At 44.9% G+C, this 24,586-nt stretch overlaps 1 protein-coding gene across 1 annotated transcript; it reads right to left on the bottom strand.

Moving 5' to 3' along the window:
* Positions 1 to 74: 74 nt before the first annotated feature.
* On the bottom strand, positions 75 to 21,238 carry LOC136612449 (lysozyme g-like). Its single transcript, XM_066592812.1, has 5 exons — positions 21,112 to 21,238; positions 20,336 to 20,434; positions 16,025 to 16,221; positions 4,080 to 4,218; positions 75 to 367 (listed from the first exon to the last, which is right to left on the bottom strand). The coding sequence occupies exons 1-5, from the start codon at positions 21,149 to 21,151 to the stop codon at positions 234 to 236; spliced, it is 609 nt and encodes a 202-aa protein (XP_066448909.1). The 5' UTR covers positions 21,152 to 21,238; the 3' UTR covers positions 75 to 233.
* Positions 21,239 to 24,586: the final 3,348 nt, after the last annotated feature.

Below are 24,586 nucleotides of genomic sequence, written 5' to 3'. Positions count from 1 at the left end.
TTGTTAAAATAAACACAAGAAAACACAAAAGTAAACCAGTTCTGCCTTTAAAAGTGATACATTTATTTGTAGAATATTTTGTTGCATTCAAATTATAAGTGTAATTATTTTGTAGTCAAGTTGATTTATCTTAATTCTTATGCTTTACTTTTAATCATTATAAGCTATGCATTGTATCGAGTATTAAAGATTAAAACCAAATACAAGAAGCCAGTAAATAAGAAAGGCATTATTCAATATCCATGACTTTTGAAGTACTGAGCACGGGCAACAACATCATTGGCATAGTCTCCTCCAGTTGTCCTTTGGTCAACTTTGTTCAAGTCAGTAACGCTATTTTGACCTGCGTTGTATGCAGCAATAGACCCTGTAAAAAAAAAAAAAAAAAAGAAAATATAAACAACTTTTCATACTGCTGTACATTTTATAGTCTTTCTGAAGATATAGCTTTGCATTATTAATAGAAATGAGTGAGCACGGTTGTTTAAGGCAGATACTCGAGTGAGCATCTCTCTTCTCGAGTAACTGCTTACTTGTCCGAGCAAATGCACTTTCCCACTATAGCTGGGGCATCCATAGGAGCCCCAGTTACAGGGGAAAGCAACCCATGTAGTGACATTAGTCACCAGCAGAGCTGCCAGGGTCTAGTCTGACCCTCCAGCTCTGCAGTAATAGGGAATCCCGGGAGGTCACATGACACCCCCCCCCTCCCCCCCCCCCCCCGACTCCTGTAGTGAAAGTGCATTTTACTTTCACTTTCCCCACACAGTGCTCATTGAGCACTGTGTATTAGGGAAGCAGAAAGGGTTAAACACCCCTCCTGCCTTCTGCTCCGGCTTATTAGCTGTCACTAACAGCTGATAAGCGGTTCCTTCCTCTGATTGATTGCAGAGCAGGAGACTTAAAGCGCCGCCGTAATTTTACTATTGGCGGTGCTTTAAGCCCTGGACGAGCCACCATAAATTTACTGTGGCTAGTCCTAAACGGGTTAATCAAAGGGCTCCTTCACACTGGCGAGGGCAATATCAGGCAGTGAATATCACTCCCACCATGTAAAAGCCCTATGGATGCGTGGCGGTTTCATGTAAAAACACCCATACAACAATGCGGTGTTAAAGGGAATCCCCCGCTGTTGCTATAACAGCCACAGCAGAGGTTCTATGAGTTTTCCTATTACTTTCAATTGGGCCAGTGCTCCTGCGGCATGCCCCATTGAAAACAATAGGGCTGTGATGCAAGATCTCACAACTAGATAGAATATGCTGCATAGCATCTCATCGCAGTGCCATACAGGAAAACATTGCTAATGTGTATAAACCCATTCAAAAGAATGGGGTTCATATTTGTGCGTCTCACAACGCAGAAATTTTGCATGATATTCAAGCCAGTGTGAAGGCAGCCTAAGGCCTCAGTCACACGGGCGCATTGGCACCCATGTGACTGACACCAGCAGACGGACGTACCTGCAGACGGCCGTCTCTCTGCAGCGCCGGAGGATAGAACATGTGACCGGCTTCATTGCCGGTCATGTGTTCTTTCCTCCGGCGCTGCAGAGAGACGGCCGTCTTTAGGTACGTCCGTCTCCTTCCTGCAGTCACACGGGCGCGTCGGCACCGGTGTACGGGTGCCGATGCGCCCGTGTGACTGAGGCCTAACAGTCAGGCCGTGCCGTGACTCTTTCTTTTCTTGGCAAGAAGTGTTTTTAATGGCAATCAGGGAAATGGAGATAACTGCAAAAAAATACTTAAAGGGATAAGACTGTTGTATGCAAAATAAAATTCCCTCAATACAATTGAAAACCATGAGCATTTAGGCTTCTTCACATCATCGGCTGATCACATCAGGTTTTGTACCTAAAATCTATATTGATCAGCAAAGCTGTGAGTGGCTGTTGCAAGAGAAATATGGCATTTTGTACGTGGTGCTCATTTAGATGAATGGGCCACCATATATTACATGGTCTTCCTGACAAATGATGTCTTACTATGTCTGTGGTATTTCCTAGAAATAGCCTGCAGTATTTTGGGTATGCCAGGACATATTACGGTATGAAAGGTAAGACTCAGGCTTCATTCACACGAGCGTATGTGTTTTTACGGTCGCCCGCACACGCCGTAAAGTCGTGTGAATGAAGAAAAGACATGATCAAGTCCCGAACCTAATTAGAGCTTTCTTGTCCGTTCACACAGCTGGGCAAAAAAAATATGCTCTAGCCTGGAAATCCCTCACTTGGCAGAAATCCTCGGAATGACTTTGAATGCCTAAATAGCAGCACCTGTAAGTTTTTCCCTGTGTTGGACACTACTAAACTGCCTCCCCTCTCCCTTTTTTTGCAGCTCCCATAGGAGTCGGTCAAAAGATAGGGCTTATATCTTAGAACTATATTTTCCGGCAGCATATAAATTCGGTTGTGCATGTGCTATTTTTTTCCGGCGCTACGTTTTTACGCGGCTAAGAATTGGTCATCTGAACGAATACATTGGTAGCCGATGCTTCAGATGGTTACGATTTTTGACCAATGTAAAAACGCAGCTAAATAGCCGCGTAAAAACGCTCGTGTGAATAAAGGCAAATGGTGAATTCACGCCTGCGTTAGGGCTCAGTGCAGGGTTTCAGTTTCTCTGTTCTGTTTTTGGAGTAAAGATGTGGGGGAAAAAAAAACTAAATTAAAAGTTTTAGTTTTTCCCTCAATTGATTTCAAAGGGATTTTAAGAAAAGGAAATCAAACTGAAAGATTTCTGTTTACATCTGTTTTGTAAGGTTTTTTTTTTTTTTGGATGGAAAAATAGCTCTGCACTCTTTTAATTCTTTATTTGCTTTTTTAAAAACAATATTTTATTTGCATCTTCAGGAAAACCTACAAAGCTTACAAAAGCATAAAAATAAAGAAGCTTCAGTAGTATGTATGCATATCGTAATAGTGTGCAACACCACAATGTTGTAATAAAAAGCTTTTCTTTGACAGTGGTTCTTGGGTCAAGATTAGAGATGAGCGAACACCCAAATGCTCGGGTCCGCGTTATTCGAGTCGATCTTTTCGTAAAATTCGAGAGCTCTACTCGAGTAACGAACCCCATTGACTACAATGGGAGACTGGAGCATTTTTGTATGTGGAACGCATGGTCCCGAGTTTTTTTTTCTTTCTTGGTTCCTCTCCCTCTACCCTCTTCCGTCTTTCCCCTTCCCTGCCAGACCAAAAATTTTCAAATGACGGGCGTTGCGTAGTGGCAGGGAGGGGCCAAAACAGGCACGTCACAGCAGGGAGCGGGGTCGAACGCGATTTGATGCTTGTTCGAGTAACAAGCACCATCGAGTACGCTAATACTCGAACTAGTATCAAGCTCGCCAGAGTACGTTCGCTCAACTCTAGTCAAGATGTATCTAGTGATTGTTCTCAGCAAGAGAAACCAAGTAATCTCATCGATATGATACCTTTTAATGGCAACAAAAATACATAATGTTATAGCGAGCTTTTGAACCTATCTACAAGATTACTTGGTTTCTCCTGCTGAGAACAATCACATTTTGCTCTTCTGGCTAACACCGTACCAAACTTTTTTTTATATATATATCTTGTAAAGCAAAGGAACAAACAATCCCCCATCTCTGTACCTGTGTTATAAAAACTCGAATGTTAGACATCCGTACAGCGGCTAGAATACACCCACCACACAAGACCGCCTCAAAATCACGGACCCTCAAGGAAATTCAGTGGAATATTAGTTGGGAAGTATCTACCGCACTACAATTGTGTCCTCAAATTTTCCAGTTTTTTTTAAACCATATTGAAATAAATGGGGAGAAATTGAACCTTTTAATTCTGTTTTATTTCCATTTCTCTACAGAACAGAGAACTGAACTGAAAACCTAAAATGACCCATGCAATTTAATTGTTCTGTACAGAAATAATTACAACTCATATAACTACCTTCACTCACACATCCAGTTGCAGAATGCATTCTATGGAATTACAACCTCCTCATTTTAGGGAATTATTTAACTACTCTGGCACCTCAGCACGCTGAGCAATCTTGTACAAATTGTTGAAGGAATTGAAGAATTTAGTATACATTGATTACCTTTCAGTACCGCCTCATTGGAAGCTTTAGGAAATTTCTTCTTGATTGCATTCCACATATAAATAAGAATTTGTGTTCCCTGGGTAATATGTTGTTCACTGTCCCAGGCCCCAACAGGTTTGTGGTACCTTTTGTCAACCTGTCGAAACAGGAATGTCATTGCATTACAGAAATCCAGATGCTAGTTTGGAAGCAGAACTCAAAAAAGATTGTAGAAGTGAATTAAGGGTGGTTTCTCATCAGCGTTGGAACCTTCGGCCAGAGGTTCCTACACAGATCTGGCTCAAAGTACCAGAAGAAAAATCGCTTTTTCTTCAGTCTAGAAGCCGGGCAGCTGAACAGAATCTGTGCAGATCTCAGAGTCAATTGGATCTATTTGGCGCTGTTCAGTTCCGTCCAGATCATTCGGCTGCGGGGGTTTCCCTTTACTGCTCCCGAAATGGAGCAGGAAAGCGGAACCCCGACGCAGATGTGAAACCACCCTAATTCAAACTCGCACCTCTGTACGTTTAACTAAGACAGTTTTTTTTCCCTATAGATGTTGCAACATGTTGTAGAAGATTATCAAGTTTGCATTTATTTAAAGAGGAATTGCTATGAAAAGCTGGGTAAAAATGCTGGTTTTCACACCTGGCCGATATACACTTCCATCTAAGCAGTCCCCCCCACCTTTCCTTCCACTCACCAGCTCTCTGCCTCTCTCCTCCATTCTGATGTTTGCAATGGGAGTGGATGGTACGGGGCAGAGCTAAGCTCCACTCTGTCCCGCCCACTTCCATTGCTGGCTATGGGCAAGGTTAGGAGGTGGGAGCTTATCTCCGCCCCTATCGGGCCCATTCCCATTGCAAACAGCCGGAGTGGAGGAGAGAGGCAGAGAGCCGGTGAGGGGGAGACAGCTCAGATGGAAGTGTGTATCAGTTGGGCGGTGAAATCGCCGGCCGATAGATGCTCATGTAAATAAGCCCTTAGTTTGTTATTTTCCTTCCATTATTGCAAGTAACCACAAGAAGTTCAGCCATGTTATTTGTCACTTTTAAATTATCTCTACAGCAGATGGTAACATTTTCACTTTATTGAAACAGCATACCAAGAAAAATGATAGTTAAATGTTAGTTGCTGAGAAGATCATTCAAATCTGACAAGCAATATGGCTGCACTGTACAATTTACACCTATTGATTACACTGTGCAACAAATTTTTAAAACCCTTTCATAACAGAAAGTAATTGATATTTTTCTGTAAAACTAAAACCTGCTGATTCCACTGGTAACATTGAATAATAGCAGCATGTCTCATTTTCAAGTTACAAACCATTTCCTTTATTTAAGAGGATTACAGTTTGGACATGCTGTAATATTACTAGTCAACCTGCTTTGGTGGAAAATGACACTTGAAGCTTGACTTCCTCCTGTAAGAACCAGCAAAAGTCGACCATCATATTCAGATTGTACTTCCCTTTTTAACAGTCTTCAATGACTGAGATATGTTGTGTGCGTAATGTACAATCACGTGAAAAAATATGCAGCATGACCTAGTTGGGGCGTATTACACACTGCAATAAGTCATAGAAGTGAATGGTCGGGCACAAGTACGCAGTGAGTACGTACGCAGGAAATCTGCTTATTTGCGCACCATTTCAATGAGCCTGTCTACGTTCTTTTTTGCATGCGCAAATATGCAGTGTATTTGTGCACTTAAAAACATGCCAGAGAAGGTGAAAAACATGGGCATAAGCGATTTTTGGTCATGTGAATACATATTGCATTTGCATGACTGAAATGCGCTTATGTCCAGTGGGCATGAGCCACAATAGTGACCCCTATAGTAGCCCCAGTACTAAACGTGTCTCTCACAGTGGTCTCAGTAGTAATAGTGACCCCCATAGTTGCTCCAGTAGTAACAGTGTCCCCTATTGTGGCCCCAGGAGTAAAAGTGACCACCATATTAGTCCCAGGGATGCTTCCCAGGCAGAGGCCAATAGTAACTTCCCCTTGGATCAGGAAAGGTCATCTGGCATTGTGAGGCACAGGTTTTATTGCAGAACGTATGTCTGGATACAGAATGTTATCTTTTTGTTTACTGGAGAAACCTTACTTCTGCATGACAAATACCAGTGAGTATGGTGGTCTCTTTGTTCTCGCCATACCATTGGAATGGTGTTCTACTCTTGCCTTTCAGCCACTGTGTGAGATGAGTGTTACATGACACACAGATTATGTGCGGTGCCACTTCTTATCTTGGTCACCAAGCTCTATTCTGAAATACTTGTGATAGGCCCACTTCACCAAAGATGTTATTCTCCTCCGCTATATCTTTGTTGTGAACTGTCCACAGACCTATCAGAAATTGTCTGGATTGTTCACACATCCGCGCCGCTCAGCCATATTGTTATTACATTGTGAAAAATAGTCCCAATCTAACCAATGACCTGTAAAAACACAGTTCATTAATTACAGCTTACTGGTGGATGGTCCGCAGTGTTTCCGCCACGTGGAAAAATACCCTATATGTTACATAAACCTACCCTTATAGTGTTCAGTCAGCGTGCAGTGTGTAACTGTGATTGCGAAATAGTTGCGCAATCACTTTTGTTCTTTTTGCGATTACTTCCTACTGATCCTCCTCGACCTATCCGCAGCATTTGACACTGTCAACCACAAACTCCTCCTCAGTATGCTCCGCTCCATCGGCCTGAAGGACACTGCTCTCTTCTGGTTCTCCTCCTACCTATCTGACCGCTCTTTCAGCGTCTCCTTTGCTGCCTCTACCTCCCCTCCTCTTCCCCTTGCTGTTGGGGTCCCCCAGGACTCGGTCCTTGGCCCCCTCCTTTTCTCTATCCACACAGCCCCTATTGCACAAACCATCAGGAGATTTGGCCTCCAATACCGCCTGTATGCTGACGACACCCAGCTTTACACCTCTTCCGATGACATCTCTGCACCTTTCCTCCAAAACATCACCGACTGTCTGCCTGCTGTCTCTAACACTATGTCCTCTCTCTACCTAAAACTAAACCTCTCTAAAACTGATTTATTGGTATTTCCACCCTCCACTAACCGACCTCTTCCTGACATCTCCATCTCAGTGTGTGGCACCACCATAACTCCTAGACAACATGCCCACTGCCATGGGGTCATATTTGACTCTGATCTATCATTTACTCCCTACATTCAATCTCTCTCCCGAACATGTCAGCTGCACCTCAAGAGCATCCCAAGAATCCGGTCTTTTCTAACTGTGGGCACGCTAAAAACGCTTACTGTGGCCCTCATCCACTCTCGGCTCAATTACTGCAACTCGTTGCTGATCGGCCTCCCCTGCACCAGACTCTACCCTCTCCAATCCATCCTGAATGCGGCAGCCAGGCTCATCTTCCAGTCCAGCCGCTACTCAGACGCCTCTGCCCTGTGCCGGTCACTGCACTGGCTGGCCCATAAATACAGAATTCAATTTAAACTCGCTACCTTCATCCACAAAGCCCTCCATAGCGCAGCGCCACCCTATATTGCCTCCCCTCATCTCAATCCATCCAAGAGCCCGGGCTCTCCGCTCTGCTAAGGAAACCAGACTGAGCGCCCCTTTAATTCACACTTCTCATTCCCGCCTCCAAGACTTCTCCAGAGCTGCAGCGGTCCTCTGGAATGCACTACCAAAGGCTACCCGAGCAATCCAGGACTCGCAGAACTTCAGGCGTGCCCTAAAAACGCACCTCTTCAGGGAGGCATACCGCATACCCTAAACAAACCCCTCTGTAGTCCCCCTGAAAACATGCTCCCTGACCTATTGACTGCAATCCCTGGCAGCCATCATAAACCGCTCCTGCAGTTATACTGTTTCTGCCGTCACACGGCCAAATGTCTGCCCATTGTCTGTGTATAGAATCCCTCACTCTCCACCCCGCCATACCGCGCACATCTCCAGCCCCTTTGTCTTCTGTATCCCCCCATTACTTGTAGTATGTAAGCTCGTTGGAGCAGGACCCTCACCAATATTGTTTCCATCAACTGATTACTATGTAACCGTGGTTCTGTAACTTTTGTATTTTTTTAATTTCTGTATTCCCCCTGTCTATGTAAGCGCTGCGGAATATGTTGGCGCTATACAAATGAACATTATTATTATTTTTATTAAGCAAGGTTAATGGCGAGTCGACTTGATTAATGGTATAGGCATTTTTACAAAAAATACAATACAATGACAATTGGATTACATTATTCCCCATAACTGGAAAACCTTACGTGGCAGAAAAAAGCAGATATAATATTTGAATATAATTCAATAAAGTTACTATGAGCCACCCACCTGCTTATCTGTTACGAAAATTGTGTTGCACAGTGTTATTTATTAGGCTTCATTAATAAGGAGTATGTTTAGGTCAGATTCTGACAGAATCCGTGTCATTTACTGCAATGGAAATTGCCGGTGTTGGTTTTTACTCATGCAGATTTGAAATCTGCATCAATAGAGCTGATCTGCACTTGCGAACTTGTGGCAGCTTTAAATTCAATTTCGTAAGGCAGCCTAACGAGATTTTTCTAACTGACTGATTTCAATCCATATAAACAAGGTAAATATATATATTATATTGTAGCAGGGTGAGAGGAGAAGTCAGGGATGGAAGGTATGTGTCGCAGAGGTTGCTCAACTCGGTGATGTAGGCCTCGCATCCTCTTTCCAGTACAGGTTTTCACCTGAGCCAGGAAACCAGGTGGAGCTCAGGCACCTGCTAGATTAAAAGGAGTCAGTCTGCAGAGCAGGAGCTGGTGTCTGAGTGTCTGAGAGCTTCAGACATGTGCACTGGAGAAGATTAAAACAGGAATTTGTTTTCCCAGGAGACTGATGAGATCTGTTCCTGCTACTACTGACTAGAGGAAGCTACTCACAAGTCTACTAAGGCCTCATGTCCACGGGGAAAATCAGGCCTGCTACGGATTCTCCATTGGAGAATCCGTAGCGGGTCCCTCCTGCCCCGCGGACATGAGGCATAAAAATAAGAATTAACTCACCTCTCGCCCGTTCCGGATCTTCCCTTCGCCGCGGTTTCATCTTCTCTCCGTCGCGGCCGGATCTTCTTTCTTCAGCCCGGCAGATGCGCAGGGCACGTCGGTTGCGTGCCCCGCGCATGCACCGGCCCGAAGAAAAAAGATCCGGCCGCGACGGAGAGAAGATGAAGCCATGGCGAAGGGAAGATCCGGAGCAGGTGAGTAAATTCTGAATTTGGTCTCCCGCGCTCTTCTCAAGTAACTGCCTTCTCGTCCCAGCATGCTCAGGGTGGCAGCGGGGGGTGGCGGGAGAGAGCGGGGTGCAGAGTGAGACTACCCCCTGCCGCCCCCCGAGTGTGCTCGCTCATCTCTAGCTTCTTTATAGAACTTCAAAAACTATTGTTTTGCAGGGTATTAAAAGTGTTCTCTTTTGATTTCTTTGTATAGAAAATTTTTCTTTAATAAAAATACAATTAGAGGAGGCGTGGCTTGCAGATGGCGGGATAGGTAGCTTCTTCGGCGAGCTCCCGCGTCCCCTACCTTAAACTGCACTCAGAGGCACCACAGTGCAGTGAAAGGCGATCGCCCGATATTCCATGGGCAGGAAGAGGCTCCCGCGATCACAGTCCCGCACCCCGACAAGCCGTGGAGGCACCCTGGAGTGGTTCCTAGGCAGCGGGGGTGAGACCGCCGGCGGAGGCAAGATGGCGCCGGCTCCCACGAGGCTCCGATCACAGGAGCACCATGACAACGCTGAACCGGCTCGACACTCCGGAGGGCAGGAGGAGAAGCAGGGAAGCCGGAACACGCACAGGACAAGCTCACCGGCAAGGGAAGAAAGCCCCCAGCCCCGCAGAGAGAGAAGGCTGGAGCAGCAGGAGGGAGACAGCGAGCCTGAAAGCACAGTGAGTAACCCTGGCAGCAGCTCCTGCATGCAGCAGAGCTCAACACTGCACACACCACGGTCGCCCATAGCTGATGGGGGTAGTAGTCCCCGCTGGTCTCCCTCCCAAACATCTAGTACAGCCAGCAGCCCAGTACAAAAGGAGAGAAGAGGCTCCCCAGAAAAAATAAATGAGGAGGCTTGGAAGAGCCGTATCATGGACATTCCCAAAAAAAAAGATCTTGACCAATTTTTCCAGAGGCTAGAATCATCCAACAAGAAAGCCCTAGAAAGCATTCATCAAGATATGCAACACTTAGGCCATCGTATACTACAAGTTGAGGAGACGCAGGAGGGCACGGCAGCCATCCTGGAAACACATAGACAGGCAATAAAGGCACAGGCTGACCAAATATCTGGCATTATTATGCATTTAGATGATTTGGAAAACAGAAATAGGAGGAACAACCTGAGAATTCGGGGTCTGCCGGAGGAAGTAGAGGGGCAACAACTTGACTCATGGGCTCAGTCCTTCTTCCAGCAGCTGCTTAATCGCAGATTATTGAGATCGATCGAATACATAGGGCGCTTGGCCCCAGAGCCACTGATCCCAACAGGCCAAGGGACATTATATGCAGAGTCCACTTTTATAGAGACAAGGACGCGATCTTACGTAAGGCCAGAGAGAAAGGGGACTTACAACATGAAGGAAGGCCAATAATCCTCCTGCAGGATCTTGCACGCCACACATTGAGAATGAGAGGAGCCCTCAGACCCCTGCTGACAACCCTGAAAGCTAAAGGAATCCCGTACAGATGGGGATTTCCCTTTTCATTAACAGCAAACAAAGACGGGAAGACGGCAGTGTTTAGGTCCGCCGGCGACCTACCCAACTTTCTGGGTACCTTCCAACTACTTATGGTGGCAATACCCGACTGGCCGACAGTACCTACAGTCCTGGCCCCTACAGCACAAGAACAATGGCAGACTGTACAGGCCAGAGCTCGGCGAGAGAAACCTTCACCCAAAAATACCTGAACCTCCCTCAGCCGTTCGCAAAAGAATAACGTTTTCTTAAGACCAAGTACATGCCGTCCTGACGATATAAATGGAACTTCCTGGACTCAGCCTCACAACCGCACATAATCTTAACTGAGTGCCAATACAAGGGACTGACCAATGATTAACTCTTGTTGACAGCCGGGAAGTCGCGGGAGTCCAACCTGCCTAATATAGAGTGGTCACTTGGCCACATGTGCGGGCAGGAGACCGCCTTAATCTCTTCAAGGAAAGAAACTAGTTTACTTGTTCATCATTATCAATGTTTTGTTCTATTTGTTGGTGCCTCTGGTGTCTTAACCCAAGGCCCCGAAAAGGGCTGGTAGCAAACCGATAACGGTCGAGTTGTGGGGGGGACGGGGGGGGTTCCACGCCTGTCCTGACCGGTGCCTCCGCGTTCCTCGCACAGGGCGACCAATCGCATTGTGAGCGAATACTGGTACCTGCTGACCAGTAGTTCTCCCTGACTGCAGACGCAGCAGCTATACTCTGCGCAAGGACCCATCCTTAGGGCCCTTACCTCTTAACTTTTCCCCCCTTAGTTTTCTTTAACTCTCCTTCTCTAATAAGACAATGCCGTATCTTTACGTACACCTCACGTTATCTTTCCCTTCCCCAACCCTGACCTGCCTGCCTCGTTTCCACCTACCGCAAGAATATACCGCTCACCTAATACCAGATGATGGCTAATCTCACTTTTTGTACCTTTAATGCAAGGGGATTGAATGGACCTGCCAAGAGGGGACAGATCGTGGATTACCTCCATCGCAAGGGAGCCATGGTGGTCTTCTTCCAGGAGACCCATTTTCAGGAAACAAAAATCCCTAAATGTAAATACCGCCACTATACGACATGGTACCACAGCCCGCACCCAAACAAAAAAGCAGGTGGTACATCTATAGCGATCCACAAAAGATTACCCCACAAAGTGTTAACCGTGGAAACTGACAAAAATGGGAGATACATCTTCATTAAAATTCAAATAGACAATGAAATCATAACGTTAGCAAATGCTTATTTCCCGAACCAGGACCAGAAACGCTTTGGGATCCGAGTACTGGGGGCCCTGGCGACTTTTGCAGGTGGATCTTCTATCATCCTTGGCGGGGACTTTACTCTAACCATGGACCCAGCTGGCGACACCTCCGGGGGTAAGTCGGGGATCTCCCCACCAGCACGACACAGAATTCGATCAGAATTAACAAATCTCAAGCTAGTGGATCTGTGGAGGATATTACACCCAGGAGAGAAGGACTTTAGTTTCCACTCTCTGGCCCATAATAGCTACCACAGATTGGACTACCTGTTCATTTCACACAAATTGTTGGATAGAAGGCCCACATCAAATATAGGCCCATTTATTTGGTCGGACCATGCTCCGGTCTGGGGATCACTAACACGGGGACACACACAAGACACGTACTCCTCCTGGCGACTAAACGAAAACTTGTTAGAAGACGAGGTCTGTCTGCAGGACATACAACAGTCAATAGATACATTCCTAGAAGTCCATAACACAGATGACACGTCGGCACCCGTGAAATGGGAGGCCCTCAAATGCGTCCTCAGGGGAATCTTTATCCCCCATGGGGCGCGTCTCAAAAAACTGAGGACCGCCAAACTAGAAGGACTCCTGTCCCAACTAGATAAGTTAGAATCCACCAACAAAAACACACCTACAGATAGTGTGGCGGCAGAAATTTCGGCAACCAGAATAAAAATAGTGCGCATCTTGGATCAGGCCCCGCTGTGCCAAAGAGAGAAGTCACAAGGGTGGCACTATGAGTTCGGAGATAAGAGCGGTAAAGGCCTGGCCAGAGCACTCAACCCTAGAGCACCCCAGACGTATGTGTTTGAGGTACACAAACCTGGGAAGGGGAAGGTCCACAGTAGCACAGAGATTTTAGAGAGTTTCCATAAGTACTATCAAGAATTATATAATATTAGGAAAGCACCCGGGGACACTGAAGAAAGACTAGGGGCGGATATGAATACATACGTGGTTGAAAACACATACACCCGCATCACGAGCGATGAGGCACAGGCACTAGATGAGGACTTTACCCTCCAGGAGATGAAAGAAGCCATAATATCACTAAAAATTGGTAAGAGCCCTGGCCCCGACGGCTTCACGCCACGATTTTATAAGATATGTATGGAGCGTCTGGCCCCTCTGATGTTGGAAGCCTTTAATAAGATCTCCAGGACATGTCCCTTCCCGGCACAGGCACTGCAGGCGATCATCACAGTTCTCCCCAAACCTGGCAAAGACCCAACGTGCTGTGGAAATTACAGACCGATCTCGTTACTAAACATTGACGTCAAACTATTTGCTAAGTTGATAGCTGGGCGCCTGCAATCCCATATCCCAGCACTGATACATGGGGACCAGGTGGGTTTCGTGCCGGGAAGGGAAGCAGGAGACAACACCATAAGAACGATAGCTCTGGTCTCGAGGGCGGCTAAGTTGAAAGATCCTCTGTGCTTGCTGTCGGTGGATGCCGAAAAAGCGTTTGACAGAGTAGAGTGGAGATTTATGGAAGCGGTGTTAAAACAGATCGGCTTAGGCTCAAGATTCTTGGGATGGATTATGGCTTTATATAACAACCCGTCGGCGAGAATCCGAGTAAACGGCAGGCTATCACAGCGGGTACAGATAAGGAACGGCACGAGACAGGGCTGCCCATTGTCCCCCTCGCTATATATTTTAGTGATGGAGACACTGGCGAATGCCCTGAGGGCAAATGCGAGCATCAGAGGGGTACAGATAGCACAAAACGAACAGAAAATTGCATTATATGCAGATGACCTGCTAGTATACATGTCGAGTCCTAGCGTGGCCCTCCCATGTGTACTAGAAGAGTTCCGGAAATTTGGTCGACTCTCAAATTTCAAGGTAAATCTAAACAAATCAGAAATATTAAACGTGACTATCCCCGAAGCTGAGGAGAGAGTCCTGCGGGCATCCTTTCCATTTAAATGGGAAAAAGAAGGGATCAAATACTTAGGTATAAATATCACACAGAAAGTAGAGGAAATATTCCTAAGAAACTATCAACCACTAATAACAAAACTAGAAAAAGACTTGGACAAATGGAAAGCAGCGCCTCTCACATGGTTTGGTAGGATCAGTTCAGTAAAGATGAATGTGCTCCCCAGGATACTGTATGTCCTGCAGACATTACCAATACCCCTCCCTGGGAACTTCTTAAACAAAGTAAGAAGAATGGTTATGCGCTTCATATGGGGCTCAGGGAGGCCCAGGCGAAATTGGAGGGCCCTCACAGGACCTAAAGAGAGAGGAGGAATGGGGATACCGAATATTGCATTATATTACAGAGCTACGCTAACCCGACGGATATTGGAGCTGACTAGAGGCAGGAACCAAAAAAGGTGGGTGATTATGGAACAAGACGCGGTCCCACATAACATATCCGGCCTAATATGGATCCCTGGAAACGGGAAATATAGGGGTATTGGACTATCCCCATTCATAGAGGGGATCTTCACGGCGTGAATGGGGTGGGCCACCGGGCTAGGATTGGTCGGGAGGCCTGGCCCACTGACGCCACTAGTGGGTAACCAGGACATTCCGACATTCCTCAGAGGATCAACATTGGTCAATAGGCTGATAGAGGGTCAGAGTGCAGACATCCCCAGGGTGGGAGACATGCTTAATGAAGACGGTCTTAAAGCACTCAGGGAAATACAGGGGGGAGGGGAACCCGTGACCGCAGCATGGTACCAATACCTCCAACTATGTCACTACGTAAGAACATTAAGAGGAGACCAAGCGTGGAGGGCGAACCTCACCCCCTTTGAGTGTCAATTCACCCAGAACTCAGCAGCAAAGGGTAACACGTCCAACCTTTACCATTTCTTGGTTGAGTTGGACACACAGAGGTGCGGGATAGCCCTAGAGAGGGAATGGGAGGCGGATTTAGGCCGTTCACCCTCGGAGGAGGACTGGAGGAAGGCATACACCCTCACACATAAACTAAGCATATCCAGCAGGTTCCAGAAATTGAATTATAAGATACTAACCAGATGGTACAGGACGCCGGAGAGATTGGCCAGGATATACCCCCAGTACTCGGATTCATGCTGGAGGTGCCAATCAGAGAGGGGCACATACATTCATATGTGGTGGACGTGTCCAATGATCTGTCCCCTTTGGCAGGAGATAGGAGCCTTATATGCCTGGATCAGTGGGGTACCTACCCAAATGACACCGGAGATGGCCCTACTGTCGATGTTTCCCGGGGCCCTGTCGAGGTCCAAAAAATCGCTACTAAAATTCTTTATACTAGCGACACGGCAGGTGATCCCGAGGAGATGGAAAATGCAGTCAACCCCCTCGAGATTAATGTGGCTAGAAACGATAGACCGGATAGGTTACCTGGAGGAACTATGCGCCAGAGACAAAATGCGACATAACAAACACATAGCGGTATGGACCGCCTGGACATCACAGCGAGAGACGGCGGAAGTAACCAAATGGGTGCAGACAGGTTCAGCCCCCCCCCCCCGCGGAGTTTCGCCACTCTAACATAGTAAAATATGAACAGGGCACGCGAGATATATAGGACCAGGCAGGCAGGTCGTTCCCCCGTCCCCCTCCATTTCCCCCTAACTCAAGTTTCACTAATTTTCTACCTTTCGTCACTTTTCTTTCCTTTGTTCTACAGTTTATGTCCCTACTGAAGGGAAACAGCAACTTACATGTAACGCGTCATTTTACGTTGACTGTTAGAAAAGGTTCATAAGATACGAGTAAGAGTTCGACACTGGATACAATTTAAGAACCAAATGCAGAGAAGCGTTAAATAGTTTATTGACTGCAATTTAAGAATACCCTGTTGTTACTATACATGCTTTATATAAATGTTAAAAAAAAAACGAATAAACACATTTTGAACCATAAAAATACAATTATTAAAAAAAGTGTTCTTTTTTTATGTCACTGCATTTCTGATCTCAGCAGAAAAATAACTTGAAAGCATACTAAACAGAAATATTACCTGCATCAGACCCCAAGCATTGTTATGGTCCCCCCATCCATTAACCAGAGTATTTCCAGCACGTGTTTCACGGGATATCATTCCAGTAATGATAGCGGGATCAATGTTTTCTTTTTTAGCCACTGCTAGAATTTTTGCCTTATAGCGACTCATACGACCAAGGTCAGTTGCAGCCAACTTCTGTGAAGCTTTTACACCTGCAGAAAACAATGCACTCATAAGGCTTTCCATAGGGGTATGAGTCACGGTAACACCAGTGTCCTAATCTGTTACAAATGTTTTAATTAAATGCTGTCAAATATTGTATTTTAATAAATAGGCTAACCTCAATACGCAGTGCACACTGCAATGTATCACAGAATGTTCAGATAAATCATAATATGATATGCCCTTTGTGTCTTGGGTTCTTTTTTGATGGACAAAAAGTTCTTTACATAGTGAGGGCTCCTGCACACTTGCACTTTTCTTGCGTGTTTTTTCACGTGATATCGCTGCGTTTTTTCACACGATTGTCAATGGGACTTTCTAATGTTAAAAATGCATCACATAAAAACGGCAAAGCCCCGTTTTTAACATTAGAAAGTCCCATTGACAATCGTGTGAAAAAACGCAGCGATATCACGTGAAAAAAAGGGCAAGAAAAACGCAAGTGTGCAGGAGCCCTGACAGTGATATTATTTAGTTGTTTTTCTTTTCTTTTTGCCCTCCATTTTATTGTGCAATACAGAGTAATAATTAAAATGAATTCCCACAAGGAAATCAACATGTAATAACCAATTATACATGTTTGGACTGTAGGATCACTATCTAATTTCATTTTTATTTTTTTTTCATTTTAGAATGGTTTCACATATAATGATTTTGGGGGGAAAGCTACTTTTTCCTAGCATTTTTCCTAATATTTTTGTGGTGAGATAGTAGCTGTAGAAAACAGGGAATTATGGAACACAATATAGACAATGCATTTTTCTGGGCTGTTTTTTTCTGATTAAGGGCGCCTACCCACTGGCGATTTTTTTTCCTGCGATGCTAAATTGCATTTTGCGTTTTTTCTGAAGAGCAATTAGCATAGAATGTGTTCTTGTCCATTTGGGGTTTTTTTTCGTTGCGTTGCAATTTTTCACATAGGAACTGTCAGTTGCATATGTTTCCTTATTTTTCTCTTAATGCACCCATGATTGTCAATGGAAATTAACGAAAAACGCCGCGAAAAAGGCGCGGAAAACGCGTGAAAAACGCTGCGTTTTTCACGCACGGAAATCGGCAACGCCAGTGGGTAGGCGCCCTTATGGAGCATTTTTTTGGGCATGGCTTTTTTTTCCCCAAAAGGCAGCATGCTAAAGGTTTGCTGTTTCTTCAGGCACTTTCTTGTAGACTTCTCTAGGTTGCTTTAAAATGACTGGAATATTTTTGCAAAATGCTGAAAATTCCCTACAAAATCTACATGCAGACATGCTGGTAATATATTCTATATCAAGTGGAATAATTTAGAAAGGAGGAGGCTCTTTTTCTTCAGTATGTTGGACCAAATTAGTGAAAGAAAGTCAGTTGAGCCACTCTTGATGGATCAAACTTATGGCCTCAGAGTCAGAATCTTGTACCCTGGTCAATGTCTTCACACTCAACCTGCTCCACAGCAACCGCATGGACAGAAGCAATCAATGTTCCTCTAGAACAAATATACAAAGCAGCTAATTGCTTCTCGGATCTCTTTATGTACCGCCTGAAGGATATCCATGAAGAGTAAAATTTACTTGCTTAAAATTTTGTTTGTTGCCTTTGGACCATAGGAAAAGAAGTTTTCAGGTAAGTAAATTTTACTCATATTAGATAGCAGAATCTGCCACTGCAAATAGAAATGAGTCAATGAGTCACTTCCAGTCTGTTGTTTCGAGGATTCAAAAGGCTGCTGTGCAGAACAGCAGGTTGCAAATTAGGCTTAAAGGGGTTGTCTCGCGAAAGCAAGTGGGGTTAAGTACTTCTGTATGGCCATATTAATGCACTTTGTAATATACATCGTGCATTAAATATGAGCCATACAGAAGTTATTCACTTACCTGCTCCGTTGCTAGCGTCCACGTCTCCATGGCTCCGTCTAATTTCGGTGTCTTCTTGCTTTTTTAGACGCGCTTGCGCAGATGGGTCTTCTCCCTTCGGCTCCGCTCGGCAGCAGCGGCGTCTTGGCTCCGCCCCTTGTACGCGTCATCGCGTAGCTCCGCCCCCGTCACATGTGCCGATTCCAGCCAATCAGGAGGCTGGAATCGGCCAAAACGCCGGTGCTGCCGAGCCAAGCCGAAGGGAGAAGACCCATCTGCGCAAGCGCGTCTAAAAAAGCAAGAAGACACTGAAATTAGACGGAGCCATGGAGACGGGGACGCCAGCAACGGAGCAGGTAAGTGAATAACTTCTGTATGGCTCATATTTAATGCACGATGTATATTACAAAGTGCATTAATATGGCCATACAGAAGTACTTAACCCCACTTGCTTTCGCGAGACAACCCCTTTAAGGGCCATTTACACTGTAAGATACATTAAAATGAGTGGTGAAGTATCTGCAAGAATCTAACGACTGATCACTGATCGTTCAGTCGCTGAACATGTTCGCACCTAACAATTATTGAGCAAAAACACTTCACTTAATTATTCGCACAATAATTGTACCATGTAAAAAGCCCCTTAATGAACAGAATTAAAACTATGATACATTAGGATTATATATTTTTTAAATATACATAATGACCTGGAAAATAAAAAAATATGTTTAATATTAACATTTTTTTATTTAAGCAGTAGGTCATTTTCTGATGACAATTCCCTTTTAAATCCTCAAGGATCAGTCAGTTTTAGGATTATTGGTTTTTCATTCCTGCTTTTCAAGAATTGTAACTTTTGTATTTTTCTGTCGACACAGTGCTTCCTATCTCCATATTCTGAGATCCAAAAAAGCCTTTCTTTTTCACTGGGAGTTTGTATTCATACAAATATGGGGTATATACACCTTTTCTGATCAATTTTATGAAACTTTTTGGGGGAGATGGGGGGACTAAAAACCCCATACATTTCTGACATTCTGTATTTTTTTACAGCATTCACCATTCAGGATAAATAATGTGATATTTTAATACTTCAGACTGCATCAATATTTTATATGTTTATTCTTTTATTGTCTAGATTTTTTATACATAGTTCTTTTTTACTCTTAATTCTTTTTGTACTTTTAATTTTAAATTTTAAAACTTTATTAAGCTTTTATGATATTTTTAATCACACTAGAACTTGAACATGTAATTGCTTGATCTCTCAGACAATACAAGACAACACTTCTGCATTGCAGTGCACTGTAATGTCTGTGCCTACAATGCAGAAAGAAGCAGACATTATGTGTACATGATGAGCACTGTCACATAAGGGGAAGCTGGAGGGGAAGTTATATGATCAGCAGATAGGACATACATTCCAGTCAAGTGACTGTGAGAACAACAGGAGTCTGAGATACAGTTAAAAATAAAGTGTCATTGTTAAGTTAACTGTAGAATACCAGAAAAACATTGCACTATATTTTTCACGGACTGAACAACCCATTTAACTAATGGAAGTGCACTTTGAAATGTATTTATATATTGGGTTCAGATAAGTTTAACCATTTTCTGGTTAAATATAAAACTGAAAGTTATATCGGGTTAGATTTTTCAGTAAGGCCACTTTGCACAAATCTCACATGAATATGAACCCCAGTCTTTGGATTGGAGCCATAGACATGAGCAATTTTTCAAAAATCGCTGCATGTCCTATATTTTCGTGTTTCTCAGAACGAATCGCCATTGTTTTCAATGGAACAGGAAAACACATAGCTGGCGTGCGATGCAAAGTTTCCCATTGAAAGCAATGTCTCAGACAAACTACAGACGCGCTCCCCCATGTGTAGGTAGCCTTAATCTGATTGAGCTTAATGTGAATGTTTTAGATTTTGGATCAGTTGGGCTAATTTTTTTTTTTTCTGAGGGTTCAGCCTTTTGTTAACTATGATGGTTGGCGGGAGGATATCAGTAAAGAGTTAAATTAAGTTTCAACTAATGCTTCTGATAGAATCAACCAATACTTCATAGTATACAGGGTGCATAGATACTTTTAGGAACCAATAGCTGTATAAAAAAGGCAAAAGCCTTTTAACTGTGAATGCAGTTCTGAGATCCAGTAGAAGATGATTCAGGAACAGTATTACAATCTATTTACACATTTTTTTAATTATATCTCTATTATAAACTGTATAGTACTGCTCAAGGGTAAATGTATTCTTTAAGCACTCACCGCCGTATGTTAATTTGTCCTGTTTAGCTGTTTGAAGGCTTGCACCAGTAGTGGGAACCTTAGTAATGTCACCATACTTTCCAGATGTAGCCACAAAGCCTGAGATTTAAAACAAGAGAAACTTCAGTTTGTGCTGCCAACCAATTGTTCTTTAATCCCAGGTACATCTATTGTTCCTGTTATGTACATCTATAAATTAGAGACACATAGAATTCCCTTGTCATTGACTTTATGTACTGCTACGGCTTCCTTTGTAGTTCATTAAAACACTTTATATACGCAATAATAAACAATTGGCTGACCCCTTTATTAGCTTCTACAGATTATGCTGACATCCCCCAGTAGATTCGCTCTTCCTTTTTCAGTGCAGCCACAATTAGTGACACTGTTTTTGTTTCTTATAATATTTCTTTCATAAAGTTACATTTTGTATAGTAAAACGTTAGAAAGGTGATGACTTACTTATAAAATTAACATGTATTGGCAAGAAATGTAGGAGTAGATTTACAAACCGCAAAGCTTTTGCATAATTTTCTGTGGCTATTCCACAGATTTTAATAGAGCTTGTAGAAATCCATGCACATTCTGCAGGAAAAAACGCCTATTTTATTTACACATTCGTTAAAGATTTTCCATTGCAAAAATCCCTGCAACAGATCTGCCGTGTGTCAGGATATCATAGAACCTCCAATTTGTTGATCATTTTCTAAAAATATTAATATTATACAAGATTAACAATACAAAAATGCTAATTTAGTTTAGTTTGGCGCACTTACCAGCAAAGACAGAAAGGACTATGACGATGTAAAAGTTCATGTTTCTTTTGATAGTATTCCTAACGAAAGAAAATAATAGTCATCAATGTCAAGTGTTTACACGATTACAGCCTTCCCTCTATCAGAGCCACTAGCTGTACAATACAACCTGTTTGTGATGTGTGTTTTATAGCAGGGCTTGCAAAGGAGGGGCAACCGCAGGAGTTACATCAGTGCTGGACAATTAGTAACATGAAAAGGAAAATTATTTCAACACTTTGGAAAGTTCATTACTAGAGATGAGCGAACACCAGGGCAGGCGAGGGGCTACATGTTGGGCTGCATCCTAAGTTCACAGGTCCCACTATTAAGCCACAATAGCGGCAAGAGTGGGCCCCCCCCCCCTCCCAACAACTTTTACTTCTGAAAAGCGCTCATTAGCATGGCATACCTTTGCTAAGCACCACACTACCTCCAACAAAGCACAATCACTGCCTGCATGACACTCCACTGCCACTTCTCCTGAGTTACATGCTGCCCAACCGCACCCCCTCCCCCCCACAGCGCACACCAAACTGTCCCTGCGCAGCCTTCAGCTGCCCTCATGCCACACCACCCTCATGTCTATTTAGAAGTGCGTCTGCCACGACGAGGGACCGCAGGCACACACTGCACAGGGTTGGCACGGCTAGGTAGCGACCCTCTTTAATAGGGGCGGGGCGATAGCCCACAATGCTGTACAGAAGCAATGAGAAATACAATCCTGTGCCACCGCCATCAGGAGCTGCACACGTGGGCATAGCAATGGGGAACCTATGTGCCACACACTATTCATTCTGTCAAGGTGTCTGCATGCCCCAGTCAGACTGGTTATATGCACCTTAACAGTAACCGCGTTGGTGGTAATGTGGTGGTGACTGCGGACCTAGTACCACGGTTGTATTTTGTTGGTTTTCGGAATGTGGCCAGGATTAAGTGGGCCGTGGCGGGGGGATGGTGGGGGGGCTCTCTTGTAGTGTCGGTAAAGGTGAAATTCTTGGACTGCCGCCAGACGAACCAATGCAAAGGCATTTGCCAACAATGTTTTCCCTGTTGGAGGAGGAGGGGGATGTTTTTGAGGCACTACGTGTCCTCTCCACGTGTCCGTGGTTATATGCACCTTAACAGTAACCGCGTTGGTGGTAATGTGGTGGTGACTGCGGACCTAGTACCACGGTTGTATTTTGTTGGTTTTCGGAATGTGGCCAGGATTAAGTGGGCCGTGGCGGGGGGATGGTGGGGGGGCTCTCTTGTAGTGTCGGTAAAGGTGAAATTCTTGGACTGCCGCCAGACGAACCAATGCAAAGGCATTTGCCAACAATGTTTTCCCTGTTGGAGGAGGAGGGGGATGTTTTTGAGGCACTACGTGTCCTCTCCACGTGTCCGTGGTTATATGCACCTTAACAGTAACCGCGTTGGTGGTAATGTGGTGGTGACTGCGGACCTAGTACCACGGTTGTATTTTGTTGGTTTTCGGAATGTGGCCAGGATTAAGTGGGCCGTGGCGGGGGGATGGTGGGGGGGCTCTCTTGTAGTGTCGGTAAAGGTGAAATTCTTGGACTGCCGCCAGACGAACCAATGCAAAGGCATTTGCCAACAATGTTTTCCCTGTTGGAGGAGGAGGGGGATGTTTTTGAGGCACTACGTGTCCTCTCCACGTGTCCGTGGTTATATGCACCTTAACAGTAACCGCGTTGGTGGTAATGTGGTGGTGACTGCGGACCTAGTACCACGGTTGTATTTTGTTGGTTTTCGGAATGTGGCCAGGATTAAGTGGGCCGTGGCGGGGGGATGGTGGGGGGGCTCTCTTGTAGTGTCGGTAAAGGTGAAATTCTTGGACTGCCGCCAGACGAACCAATGCAAAGGCATTTGCCAACAATGTTTTCCCTGTTGGAGGAGGAGGGGGATGTTTTTGAGGCGCTACGTGTCCTCTCCACGTGTCCGTGGTTATATGCACCTTAACAGTAATCGCGTTGGTGGTAATGTGGTGGTGACTGCGGACCTAGTACCACGGTTGTATTTTGTTGGTTTTCGGAATGTGGCCAGGATTAAGTGGGCCGTGGCGGGGGGAGGGTGGGGGGTTCTCTCTTGTAGTGTCGGTAAAGGTGAAATTCTTGGACTGCCACCAGACGAACCAATGCAAAGGCATTTGCCAACAATGTTTTCCCTGTTGGAGGAGGAGGGGGATGTTTTTGAGGCACTACGTGTCCTCTCCACGTGTCCGTTCCATGTAAGCAATAGTAGCACTCAAGACAGGCCCCAGTAACAATTCTGAAGCAGCAGTATAGCGGGAGCGCAGTCTTCGTTCCATGTAAGCAATAGTAGCACTCAAGACAGGCCCCAGTAACAATTCTGAAGCAGCAGTATAGCGGGAGCGCAGTCTTCGTTCCATGTAAGCAATAGTAGCACTCAAGACAGGCCCCAGTAACAATTCTGAAGCAGCAGTATAGCGGGAGCGCAGTCTTCGTTCCATGTAAGCAATAGTAGCACTCAAGACAGGCCCCAGTAACAATTCTGAAGCAGCAGTATAGCGGGAGCGCAGTCTTCGTTCCATGTAAGCAATAGTAGCACTCAAGACAGGCCCCAGTAACAATTCTGAAGCAGCAGTATAGCGGGAGCGCAGTCTTCGTTCCATGTAAGCAATAGTAGCACTCAAGACAGGCCCCAGTAACAATTCTGAAGCAGCAGTATAGCGGGAGCGCAGTCTTCGTTCCATGTAAGCAATAGTAGCACTCAAGACAGGCCCCAGTAACAATTCTGAAGCAGCAGTATAGCGGGAGCGCAGTCTTCGTTCCATTTCAGTAGCCTTAGTATAGCCAAGGCACAAGTGACATTTATGTAGCTAAACTGTAGGCCAACCCCACACACCTTTCTGTACCATGAGTGCAGGCGAAGAACATAGAAATTACTATGATTACACTGTAGGTGAGGGCCCCAAAAAATTGGTGTACCAACAGTACTAATGTACCTCAGTAAAAATTGGCCATGCCCAACCAAGATGGCAGGTGAATCGCTTTGGTTAATGTGGCTTAAGTGGTAACTAGGCCTGGAGGCAGCCCAGTGTAACGAAAAATTGGTTCAAGTTAAAGTTCCAACGCTTTTAAGCTAATTGAAACTTATAAAAATTGTTCTGAAAAATTATTTGAGTGAGCCTTGTGGCCCTAAGAAAAATTGCCCGTTCAGCGTGATTACGTGAGGTTTCAGGAGGAGGAGCAGGAGGAGGAGGAGGAGGAATATTAGACACAGATTGATGAAGCACAAATGTCCCCGTTTTGGATGGTGAGAGAGAACGTAGCTTCCATCCGCGGGTGCAGCCTACGTATTGCTTACGTATCGCTGCTGTCCGCTGGTGGAGAACAGAAGTCTGGCGAAATCCAGCCTTTGTTCATCTTGATGAGTGTTAGCCTGTCGGCACTGTCGGTTGACAAGCGGCTACGCTTATCGGTGATGATTCCCC

This window comes from Eleutherodactylus coqui, chromosome 1 (assembly GCF_035609145.1).
Source record: "Eleutherodactylus coqui strain aEleCoq1 chromosome 1, aEleCoq1.hap1, whole genome shotgun sequence".
Classification (NCBI taxonomy): Eukaryota; Metazoa; Chordata; class Amphibia; order Anura; family Eleutherodactylidae; genus Eleutherodactylus; species Eleutherodactylus coqui.
The sequence above is the reverse complement of the archived record's forward strand: the minus strand, read 5'-3'. Positions and strand labels throughout refer to the sequence as shown.